The sequence below is a fragment of the Toxotes jaculatrix genome, chromosome 3 (assembly GCF_017976425.1).
Source record: "Toxotes jaculatrix isolate fToxJac2 chromosome 3, fToxJac2.pri, whole genome shotgun sequence".
In the NCBI taxonomy this organism is placed as follows: Eukaryota; Metazoa; Chordata; class Actinopteri; family Toxotidae; genus Toxotes; species Toxotes jaculatrix.
In genome coordinates this window covers 12,330,242-12,343,180 of record NC_054396.1, presented here as the reverse complement: position 1 = coordinate 12,343,180, position 12,939 = coordinate 12,330,242, and the positions used below count along the sequence as shown (strand labels likewise).

Here is a 12,939-nt window from a genome sequence, read left to right as displayed (position 1 = left end):
ATCGTCTCGTCATTTCAGTCACTCTGATCAGGTAAGGCAATGTAAAGCTTAAGAATGAACGTTTGGTGCACGGGAAATTTTATATAGCCTAATGGGAATAAAGCGCGTATCAACGATTTCATAGGCTGTCCGTTGCTACGGGGCGTTAAAAGGCCCTCTTATCAGTTATTGTAAGTCTGTTTATCGGGCTTGTAACCCACATATTTGCCTTCTTAATCCCGACAGCCACACTGTCCTATAGCGCTGCCCAGACCACAGAGCAGGAAAGATGATGTGCGAGGTGATGCCGACCATCAGCGAGGGAGACTCGGCTGGTCCTCCGAGAGGCACCGGCGGTGTCCCGAATGGCTCGGACCAGGAGGCCAACTTCGAGCAGCTGATGGTCAACATGCTGGACGAGAGGGACAAGCTGCTGGAGTCCCTCAGGGAGACTCAGGAGACCCTCATTCAGTCTCAGACTAAGCTGCAGGGGGCGCTGCACGAGAGGGACGTTCTCCAGCGGCAGATCAACGCCGCGCTGCCTCAGGTGAGGAGCAGCCGGCCTCTGGAGGGGGAGGGTCGGGCTGTGGGGCGAGATGGATATGATTTTGTTTTTTCGTTTGGTATAATTTGATATTGAAGAGGACAATGTCAACATCAGTACACTTTTGTGAGAAGATGACAGGTCAGTCTTGAATTCAAAGATGGATCATTAACCAGGCAGAGAATGATACTCACCTGGAGCCTCAAAAGCCTTGAAAGCTGAAGTCTTACTTAATGTTTGTCAACTGGTTTGTGTCAATTTGAGTGGAAACCTTACTGGGTGGATGCGCCACAAAAGCACAATAATTGACATACTAAGGACCTTAAGGTGGCTCCTGCTTTATTAAAGCTCTTTCTTAAAAGGGACCGTGTGTCTGAATCTAATTAAAAGACTTGTATGTTATGTTTGAATGCTCATATGTTGCATATTTCTAAATTAATAAGGGACCAGGTGATATTCAGGTGTGGAAAAAGCACACATATTGCACAGAGATTGAACCGGGGCCCAGTAATCTCTGCTCTAGGGCCAACCAGGCAGGTTAATCCTTCTAAGGTGCTACTACTTCAACTGATTTCTAGAAAATTAAATGACATTAGTTCTTGTGTTTCTGGCGGGGAATCAGTGCCAGAGGTGAAACTCCTGCTGGATCTAGGTCTGAAAAAGTGAAATAGTATTGTTTAATTTACAAAGAGAGTGGCAGAGCGGTATTTCTTTAATAGGTTCGGATTTCCTAGGTATACACCTCTGCTGGGGAACCCCTCTAACACCCCTGCATGTCCTGGGATATCACCATGAGAATAACTGTGAAGATGATGGGGATATACAGACACCACATACCACTTCAAAAGCTCATAAGTGGCAGCATGCCAGAAAGAAGGATCTAAATGTCTAGTAGGTAGAATGGTAATGTAGTAGGTTGAAAGGTGGGTAGGAGGTGGATGGAGGGTTTAAACTCACTAGTTGACTTGGGCTGTAGAGGTCTGGGCCAGATGTTGAGAGCTCTGTTGTCTACAGAGAAGGGCAGTGCCCACCTATCATTATCTAGACTGAAACAACCTCACCTCTGTATGGGGTGGCCTGCTCGTCAGTGGTAATGCAAGTGAAAGGAGCTGATGGTAAACTGGGATGTCTTTGACATTTGTACCCTGTGTGTGTGTGTAAATGTGTGAGAGAAAGAGAGCTGAATAAGGGCTGGTGCAGTCACCGAGCATGACGACAATGAAGCCTCAGCACATAAAGCTGTGTCGCCCTCTGACCCCCTGGTCTAAATGCGTGGCATGATGTCACAGTACGGTACGTGTGTGTATCTCTGAGTGTGTGTGGGACTGAGGGAGGGAACCATGCTGACGCTGACAGCCTTACTGCAGCCTCTTGTGAAAGAAACATGGCCGCTTGCTAGTGTACATGGCCCTGGGCTGCTTGCTTGCACACATGCACACATGTCTGTGCGTGCGTGTGTGTGTGTGTGTGTGTGTGTGTGTCAGGAGGAGAGAGTGGGAAGAAGCTTGTCATGCTTCTTTTCTAATCCTGCTTGGTTCAGCGTAATGTTTTATTCTAGCAATAATAAACGTATTAGTTATACAGGCATAGACCTCGGGGACATTGTGCAGACATTATGACTGGCGTACATATGCATAAGCTGTCTCCTGCTCTCTCTCTCTCTCTCTCTCTCTCTCTCTCTCTCTCTCTCTCTCTCTCTCTCTCTCTAAAACATTGCACACACTTGTAAACACACGCACGCACGCACGCACGCACGCACACACACACACACAACATACACAGCAGTGGTCATTTCCACACCAGCCACAAAGCAGAGAGATGATGCAATGGACAGTGGGTGAAGCAATACTGAGAAATGAGAAAATCTCAGTTGGGACTGAGTTTTACTCAGTTTTGCTCTGCTCAGCTGAGGATAGTCTGGCCCTGATGCATCATTGGAAACTGCAGAGTGCGTCTTGTAATGACGAGGGGGACGTGTGGAGAAAAAAAACAACATACTGTGTCTGATATCTCAAGTTTGGGTGTGATGAATATATTAGAACAATGTTGTAGCAGTTGGCGATGCTGTTGACCCCGCTATCCTAAACATGTCAGTGGTAATTAGCCTGATTCACAGCAAAGCTCAACATGAACATAGTTGGAGTGTGTATTGTCCTCCACTACAATATTACTGCTCCCTGCTTGCTGCCTCTTCTGTGTTAGCCATGTCTGTGTGTGTGTTGTATGTGAGATGTATTATTTTCTCTGTGTGTGATGTATGAGTGTTTGGCACAGCACTATAGCCTTTTTTGCCCAAATCTGAGTGCTCGTCTCTTTCCTTTTGCCTAACAAACATTTGTCATCTTCACCTACTAGGCGTGCGTGTGTGTGAGTGTGTGTGTTTGTGTCTTCTGTAGGTTTCCTGACTCCATGGGACTGGTCTGACCCAGAACTGTCAGATCTTTGTCTCTCCTGCATATATACACACACACACATACACACAAACACACATATACAAACAAACTGTGTGAGCAATTCAAAATTCAATGCTCCTCAGTGTATTCATTGTTAAAAAATACATAAATCCCCATCACCTTAGCATCAATGTTCAAATTTCTGTTTGCCTCAGCAGTGTCATAAAAATGGGACGACATTGCCATTTCACCACACACACACACACACACACACACACACACACACACACACACACACACACACACACACACACACAGGGACTAGGATGGATATGTTCATTAGCTACAGAGAATAGAGTCTCAGATTAACATGTCAGCCCATTACGGTGCATAATGCTTCTAATACAGCCCTCAGAGATGGGTTTGCCAATAGACAAATTAGGTTTTAAAAACACACAGAGAGACCTACGCACGGCACTCATGTCTGTACACACACATGCTCATATATATAGCCACACACACACATACACGCCTGCTCCTCCACTGTGAGAAAAACTGTTCTGACACTGTCATAGAGAATGTGTTGTAAAGCAAGCGGTTGTGCATATGTGTGTGCAACACAGAGAGCGAGCAGACAGTGGGTGAACACCGTGTGTCTAAACCAAGCTGTTCACTGTTCCTCTCCCATCACTATACTTCTATATAATATATTTATATATTATTACTATACTGTATTATTAAGAGCTATACAAGGACTTGGAAAGGTACTGTTGTTACAGCGGTGACATAGTACTGTACTTCCAAGCAATCTTGAAGCAGATTTCAAAAATGAAGGCAAAGATTAAAGGAAAAGTTTGACATTTTGAGAAAGAAGCATTCACTTTCTTGCCAAGACTTAGATGACAGGATCAATACTACACTCTGTCAGCTATCTTTTTGACATGTCCGTTAGGGTGCAGATTAAACAAACAAGACTCTATGTAATAACCAGCCTACTGAGTTGTAGAGGTGCTAGCAGGCAAATCATTGAACTTCTGACAGAGCCAGGAAGCTGTTTTCTCTCTGCTTGCAATCTTTACGTTAAGCTGGGCTTACACTTCCTGGCTGTAGCTCCACACTACACGCATATATTACGCAAAGAAGTCCACCAACAGATTTTATTGCCTCCAAATATTTCTAATGTCATTTCCTATTTGAGATGGCACCATATCAATAACGTCTGATCCTCTGTTTCTTTTAGAGAGGTGTGTGCCTTTGTGGTGGGATGTGAGTTTCATGGTGTGTTTGATGGTGTGTGTGTGTGTGTGTGTATGTGTGTGTGTGTGTGTGTGTTGTGATGTTTGGACACCTGTTCCAGTCAGACACAACACTTGCTATTTTTGCCAGCATACAAATACACAGAGACACACACAGAGACACACACACCTCGCTGCCCTTCCAAAACAACACCTGCCTCTTGTTCCAAATTCTAACCCCTCTGTCCCCACTGATACACACACCTACGTACACACAACTTTTTGTATTTGTGTTGTTTATTTGACTTCACACATACCACCGTTGACTCCTCATAGCAGTGATTGTTGCTTAACCTTGTACGGACACATAAACACAAATGCACACACACGGTTTATGCGCATACATTCACTGTGAGTACATGGAGAAGCACGTGTGTCTGTGTTCATGTGTATGAGTCTCTTTCTGTTCTTCTACCTTTCTCAGGCATCAGCGTTTCCAGGTTGGTGCTTGTCTCCAAAAGTCTTAATGTGACCCTGTTTTTTTTTTTGGTTCAATTTTCATTCTTCATTCTTCCCTAGTTTGTCTTTCTTTTCTCATTGCCATACTCCCAGTTTCTTGCTCTCCTTCTTTCTTTCACGCTCCCTCTGTTTATCAAACTTATCAGTAACTCAGTAGTCCATGAGCTGCTCCTTCAGACAGGTGTGGCCCCCTTCCACTCCTGCAGCTGACCTAAGCCCACATCACAACACAGTCCAGTCTGAGAGGGAAGGTGACGCAGATTGCTCACCCTGTGTCTGTGTAACAGCATTATAGCCATGCACCAGTTATTTCCTCATTTGGTCAAAATGGAGATTAGGTTTAATTTGACCAATGATAATCTCAGTATATAGAGATATACTGAGATGAACTGCTGTACTAACATAGAAAAATAAGATGGGGTCAAGTAATGACCAGTGTGGACAAAAGTAAGTTACACAGAAAAATCAAGAACCTATGCAGTTTTCCCCTGAACACATAAACATAAATTCATGTATATAACAGGAGCTGGGCATAACCTAGTACTGTCAAGTACTATAACAAGAGCTGCCATCTAATACTCGCTCAAATTCCTACTCTTCTTTGCTTATTCTTTGATCAGCTAGTTTTACACTGTATTTTATTTAGGCAACGTTCAAGCAAAGTCCAAGTTGTACTGCTGTTTGTGTTTAGGCAACACTACAGAGCAAATTTACACCAGTTTACACCAGCTTGATTTTGCTGACATACAGTTATTTGTCTTCTCAGTTTGCTGCAGTGATGTACAAGTGTACCACAAGGTGCTGGCTCTGTGGTCAGAGGTCAGTGAAGTGAAACATTTCCTTTCCGGCTCATGTTAAAGTACTCCAACATTTGAAAAATTTGGCTTCTTTTGTTAAAATTATCATATTGGTGCTAGTATCAATACATTTCAAATTGTACCCAGCCTTAACTTAATATTACCTAAAAGAATACAGTTTATTTACTTCATTAAGATATCAGCGTAAAGTGTAAGTGTGTAGCGAGGATTTCAATTTATCAATGTTGGCCCAATGAAGGAGAAAGAAGCTCATCCTGGACCTTAATCATCAACCCTAGTATTGCAATGAATAAAGATATGGGCTTAATACCCCCATTCCTACTATCTGGTAATGGCTGGTCGGCTAAAAGAGAACAGGGTATTTCACACTACTTGAATCAAGGCCAACAGGAGCGAGCCTTGCAGGCTTGGTACTCAGCCATCATAGTTACTGTACTAGAGGTGTGTTTTGCTTACAGGTACAGTGTGAGAGGGAATGAGTGTCAAAGCTAATATACCTTACACTGCAGAGGAAGGAAGAGGAGCTCCAAGGTCCCACTGTGCAGTGCTTGGAGGTGGCCTGACACACATACATTCAGCAAGGCACAACACTCTTACTCACATATGCACTCATCTACAAACAAATAATCACACACACACACACACATAAACTGACCGTGTTTTCTTAAATGTCAGCATGCACTGTCTACATGTCGTCCTGAGTCTGTGTGTTTGTATGTGTGTGAGGGAGCATGCCCATGGCTAGTGTTGCTTATGCATGGGCGGCTGAGGCAGCTTTGTGCACCGTGATAGGAGAATATTGAGGAGGGTGGGCGAAGTCAGGAGGAAAATTACCACATCGCATTGGTCTGCTACTGAAGCCTAAATTTTATGCTATGAGTTATGTAAGCACCAAATACTGGAATTTGGGTTGATGTGGAGGAAAGTGGAGCATGAAGTGAGCAGCTGAATGTCACCAAGAAACCCTGTAAGAGAGAGAAAAGAGAGGGAGCGATGGAATGAGACCAAAAGAGAGAGAGAGAGAGAGCAACCTTCTCACGGACTGAGATGAGATGGACGTCCCGTTCACATTTTTACTCTTGCTTTACCTAACCTTACCTATACCAGACTTTTGTTTATTTCTAAGCAAAGCCTAAGAATGTTTTGGGTGATTTTAGGTCTTTTTTACAAAATGTGGAGAGGCGATAGGAAATGATCAGGGACAAAGAAAGGGGCAGGGAGATGCAACAAATGTCCCTGACCAGCTTCACACCAGGGACATTGTAGTTCGCATCTTAACCCCTATGCCAAAAGGGCGCCCCTTTGGCCCAGGGGGGAAGAAGCGTGATGGGGAAAGCAACACGAGCAGCCCGACGACCAGGACAGGTTTTAAAGAAGCCAGAAGTGTGTCCATAGTATTTAAACCACTTTATTTGTAGGCAAAGCTGTAAGCCAGCACATCTGAAATGTAGTGATCCATCATATGACAAGAGAACTATGTATATGCTGTGATTGATTGTTACAGTAGATAGTTGGGGCAATGTTTCTCTCAGACTGGCTCACTTGGAGGTATGATCACCTGACTGCTGTTTTTTTTTTTTTGCCTTGTAGGTTTCTTGCCTCTGTATCTTACCAGATCTTAGCAATTAATTCAGCTTGTACAAAGTATTATTACTGATTAAAATGAGGGCATAAACTATAAATGTAAGATCCACATTCTAATAAATTATCCTTTAATCTCATGCCTTTGCCTAACCTTCGGTTTTGGTAGAACAGTTCGAAAGTTATCTGCCCGTAATTGTGGTCAGATCTATAATTTTGCGAGGGAGAAAGAGACAAACTCAAATGACCCCAGAATAAGTGAGAAGGGAATCTAATTAACAACATATCTACCTCCCAGCAGCTGACTGACTCACACCTCTCTCTCTCTGTCTGTGTCTTTCTTATCCTCTCTTGCTGCATCTTGACAGCTTTACATCGTCTGTCAGTCCCTTGTCCTCCTCAGCAGATCACTCCCTCTACTTCAGGAGTATCTTGTGCAGTCTTGATTCAAGCACATCCAAAAGCGCTAATCGGGTCAAACTGGCCCCTGGCAAGGGTTTGTGCACAGCTTTCGGGCCCCTGAGCACTAATAGTTTATTAGTGTGCAAAGCTAGCTCCCCCACGTTGCCCTGCAACACCACGGCTTCGGCACTCTATCTCTCAGTAGCATCCATCCTTCGCTCCCTCCATCCCTCTGCCAGTACCATCTGGCTCTCAGCACCAGGCACATTTAGCTCAGCCGGGCGCCAATTTGTCCCCCTGGCTGCCTGGGAGAGAGAAGAAGAGTGAGGGAAGGAAGAGGAAGAGGAGAAAAGAGAAACATCTCTGTATATATAAAGATAGAGTAAGATCTCGCAAGGAGAGACAACAAGAGAGTACGTTAGGGGGAAAAAAACAGAATACCTGCATACCTGATAGTCCCCAACAGCAAGGGACATGTTCTGGTAATGGGGAGAACGCATAGTCACTGTGCATGTGTGCATGTGAGGCAGAGAGAGAGAGTTCCCTCTCCCTGGTAATAAGAGCAGAGCGATTGGAGTTGCAGGACCACCAGAGGGGAAGGCGAGAGTAATGAAGGAGGGAGGCAGGAAAGGACAGAATGAGAAAGAGGAGGAGGAGCAGGGGGATGTGAGATGAAGTTTTCCAGCCAGCAGTTAAGCCCATGGCGGCCCTGCCATGTCTAACAACTACACTATTGGAACTCTGTCAGTTCACTTTCCCTCCTGCAACTCCCTCAGAATAGAAGATAAGGCATCAGTGGGCCGAGGGTGGGGTGTGTGTGTGTGTGTGAATGTGTGAATGTTTCACTGGGGTTGGGGTGTAGAGATGGGGGAGGTGGAAGGGATGTGTTTCAAAAAAGTGTGGGAAGGTCTTGAAACCCATGAACTTCAAGGGTACACACTCTGAAATCATATGCAAAGACACAAGCGAGAAATAGAGACAATACATGCACAACCCCTCTCTCAAACACACATACACACTTGTAGGGGCGACATCTTTTAGACCTCAGTTTTTCTCAGCAAGAGACTTAAGCAGCAGCAGCAGAGGCAGTGGCGTCAGAAGCTAAGTCCCCAGCTGGACCCTTAAAGGGATTTAAAGAACTTCAAAATGCTTCATCTGCTCCATGAAATACAGCTTGTCAGTGTCTCACAACACAGCACACACACCCCGCTGCTGTCTGTCAATAACCCCCAGCACACGCACCCACACACACATACACACACGCACAGAGATCTGAGAGAGCGTGGCGGTGCAAGTGAAATGCAGGATTTGGGAGAAGGACACAGTACTAGGACACATATCGCTGTTTATAGCTAATGGCCGCAGAGAAGCATGTGTTCCTCTATGTGCAGGGTATGTGTACGGTGCACATCACACCTTCATGTGTGTTTTATCTGTATTTGTTTAATCATTTGTGTTGCATCGGTTTCAGGATATGAATCCTAAATGTGTGACATTTTCCAGAGATAGACATTTTATTTTAATTACTGATATTTTTCAACATTTGCAGACTTTCTGAACTGACATGATTAAGCAGCAAAAATATGAGATGATATGGAAACTAGTTTTCAGGAGTAGTTCAGTAAACAATGTTTGTAATTCAAATGAATCTCAAATGACTATCCAAATATGTGAAACAAAATAAAGCTGAAGCAGGACTTGATTATGAAGAAGAAATGTGGTCCTTTATTTACAGTTTTGTCCATTATTGCCATTTGTTGTGAATGCATTCAACACTTAGCATCATCTGATCTGTAGATGTTCAGGGGCCAGTGACAGTGACTGACACAGCTTTGTTATTGTGTGTATGGAGCACTGCAACATGAGTGGATTTGTTTCACCAGGGCTATTTAAAGCAGCATTAATTGATTTTTTTTGTCCACTTGGGGGCAACATAGCAAGCTGTAAGCACAGCATTGACATATTATCTCAGATGATAAGGTCAAAATTGATGTGGCTAACATGCAAACACTTTCCTATTTATACTGTTCTGGCTTCCACAAACTCCTTAAGAAAAATATCTGGCTCTTTAACTGCTGAATGTGCCATGGAGCTCACAGTTAGCTAGCTGCTAACTTTGTCTGTCTGCCATTTGGTGCTGGGCAGGTAGCCTACAATGGATTTATCAGTGCTTTTTACTTTAAAACACCTCTCTGATGTGGCTAAGAGGTTAAACAGAGCTGTGAAATTGTGCCAAAACTGTAAAGCTGCATAAAACCAAAACAATGAGCCAAAAGATGCTAAAATGCTCTGTAGAACTGAGGTCTTGTGGTAATTATCGGTGGGTGACATATTTCGTTTCACACAGTCATGTCATCCAATGTTATTATGAAAATATTGGTGAGTGGAGCTTTAAGACCGTTTATTTGGAAGTGATAGCATACCCAAAATGGTTTTCACATCCAAATAAGTGTCCAAACTGGATAAGTGTTAAACTGGATTGTCATTCTTCTTCTTCTTCTTCTTCTTCTTCCTCTTTTTCTTCTTCTTTTTCTGTGAAATCACCTCTGCTTTAAGGGCAGATATATGGAGAGCATGTCTATCTAGCAAAGATATTGTAAGTGATGGGGAAGGTGGCAGACTTTCAAACTAAAACCCAGTTTGTAAAACATAGATTATCACCATTCCCTCCTATAGTATTCAGTGCTCCTGGTGAACAGATGCTGTTGGTATTGAAATCTTGCATAAGAAAATGGTTCAAGTGATGAATTGCCCACACCTAGTCAGCAGTTCCCTGGGCTGATACATCACACACACACACGCACAGCCACACATGCACATGTGCATACACACGTATAGTACACTCAGACTTGGATGGGTCTCACAGAGAAAGATGTATGTGCTAATGTGAACGAGCCAGGTCAGTGCACTATCGTGGCTGACCATATACCAAAATACACTGAGCACAGTCTTTGATAAATACATGACAGCATACACCAACTTTACACTACTGAACAGACCCTATTCCAGACTGATTTAAACAGCATGAGTTCACAAAGTACATACTGGAGAAACTAATAAGATATTTTTGGTGCACATACATCTACAGAAAGTTCTCAGAACGTCTTGCTGGTATTAAATCAAGACCCATTTATTCAGCACCACCTACAACATGCCTCAGTTCTCAGCTGCAGTCTGTTATTCATTTACTTCCAGCTCCATTCACAGACACGTGGGTTGGTGCAGACATCCAAAGTGAGTGTGCACACTTTTACACACACACACACACACACACACACGCACACACACATATATACAAGCTCTATCCCCATTTCTTTGAGAATCATCATGGTTTAATTAGTTTTTTTTGTCTCCTTGTTGTCAATAAAGCACAAGAACCTGTTCTTTAAAACCACTCCATGGATACACTTGAGATGTCTCAGTCAAGATCCAATATTCATATTAACATTACCAACATGCCGATCTTTTCTCCCTCCTCAAAGTCTCACTCTCCTCCCTTTTTTCTCTTTCTCAGTCTCGCTGTCTCTCTATCTCTTGCGCTCCCTCGCTCTCTGCCTTATCAGCGGTGATGGCTTTAAGCGTGTGTGCTGAGAGGTCTATTAGTTAGCTATCGTTCCGTCAGATAATGCTTCATATCTCTCAGCTAGCTCACTGTACTTACAGCTTTGCTCTGACTGCTTTAGGTGGGAGCACAGCTGCTCTGATGTTATTTTGGGGCACAAACCTCCACGTCGGAAATGCTTGTGATTGATTTCACTTTCTTGGTGTTAGCTTGATGAGGCAAAGCTGTGTGAATCTCAAAATATTGTTTTACTATGGGGGTTTATGAACTATATCAAGTGGAAGTGTATGTGTGTATATGTCCTTTAGCAATCGCATGTGTGCACTGAATTGACCTAAATCAGCTCATTAAACCAGGTGGTCCAGTGACTTTTTATATCTTCAGAATTGCCTGAGAACATTACATTGTGTGTAATGAGGGTATGCTCATATGTCCTTCTGTGTGTATATGCATGTGCAAGAGCAGGTCTTAGTATTTCAATGCAGTATTCCATTGTTTCAGTGTTACCAAGGAAACATTTGCTTTGTGATTGCATTGTATAGTCCATGTATTACATCTAATTACAACGCTAATAGCCTGGACGGCTCCCGCATATTGTAATTGTATGAATAACTGATGAGCGCACATGCTATCAAATCCATGGCCAGCTCTGTCTGTCAATGATGAAGGTCAGTAAGCATTGTGGTGCCCCATTAGAATAATGGGGGGCGTGACGTGGCCTGCCCCAGTGCAAGAAGAACATCATTCACACTTAGCTGCTTTCCTCTCTCTCTGTCGCCGTTTACCTCGCACCATTTCTCCTTGTCCTCAGCTCCACACTCCAGTAGCCCTTTCATTTACTCATGCTAATTCTCACTCAGTCTGGCTCTCTGGCGCACGCACACAATCAGATTTAAACTGCACAAACATAGACTCACAGTGACAACGGCATCAGATACCACTTAGCTGTTTTTGAACACCTTGCATTTTAGCAGCTTGCTTTAAACCTCAAGTGAAGTGCTCACTGTAAACATCCTTACAGCAGAGCACATAAACAAAGAATATTAAGTGCACTGAAAAGTGATTGTGACTGTTTATTTAATTGGAAATGGCCCAGATCTGGATAACTAGAATTAGGCACCTGTAGTCAACAACATTCTGTTTGACTCACAACTGACAGTAGCTCATTCTGTTTGCTGTTAACATACAGCACATACAGGGTCTGCTGAACACTGCCAGGACTTTTTCAGTGGGACTTCTGTTCAGTGTATAGATGCCTGAATACTGTAGTATTTATAATACTGAAGTTTTAAGGCGGTCTTCACAAGGCAAAAGGTGCTAGGAAGCTTGGCCACCCTTATATATGGATACATTTTTAATCAGTTAAAAAGCAAGTGAGCAAAATGAAAATGAAATAAAAATTTTAATTACAACCAATGTGTAATGATGTGGTAGCAAGTGGAGGAGTGGGCGTGCACTCATCCCCTCTGCTCAAGTTTGGTGAAGGTGGCTAAAACACCCACAGGGAAGGCTGTTTTAATTTTGACACCATTATTTGTCCTCTCAAAAAGGAGACATTCAGCACGAGAGGGAGGCAAGAAGACTTTTGTGAATGAGAGATGGAGAAAGACTGAGACGGAGAGGAAGTGCCTGTAGATGAGTTACATAAAGGTCATATGAAGCTCTGCAGCTTGCATCACAGTGCCATCTCTCCTCCCACCCCCCACCCACCCCCCTCCACTTCCGCTGCCATCCTCTGCCTCTCCAGTTTCAGTCACATCCTTTTGTCATCGTGATCTGTTCATTTTTGCCTCCTCCTATCTGATCCTGCGTTTCCTCTCTCCATGTCTCGTTCTCTCAGCCACTGCTGGCATGTCAACATCCTGTGTCAGCAAACGAATGGCAACCTTCTCTTTTCTTTTCTTTT

The 12,939-nt window shown here is 43.6% G+C and overlaps 1 protein-coding gene across 1 annotated transcript in view; it reads left to right on the top strand.

Moving 5' to 3' along the window:
• The first annotated feature begins 268 nt into the window (after positions 1-268).
• Positions 269-12,939, top strand: part of ppfia4 (PTPRF interacting protein alpha 4) — a 50,964-nt gene continuing 38,293 nt past the window's right edge. The window contains exon 1 of the mRNA XM_041033454.1: positions 269-526. Coding sequence (XP_040889388.1) covers positions 269-526 — 258 coding nt within the window. The remainder of the gene's footprint in view (positions 527-12,939) is intronic.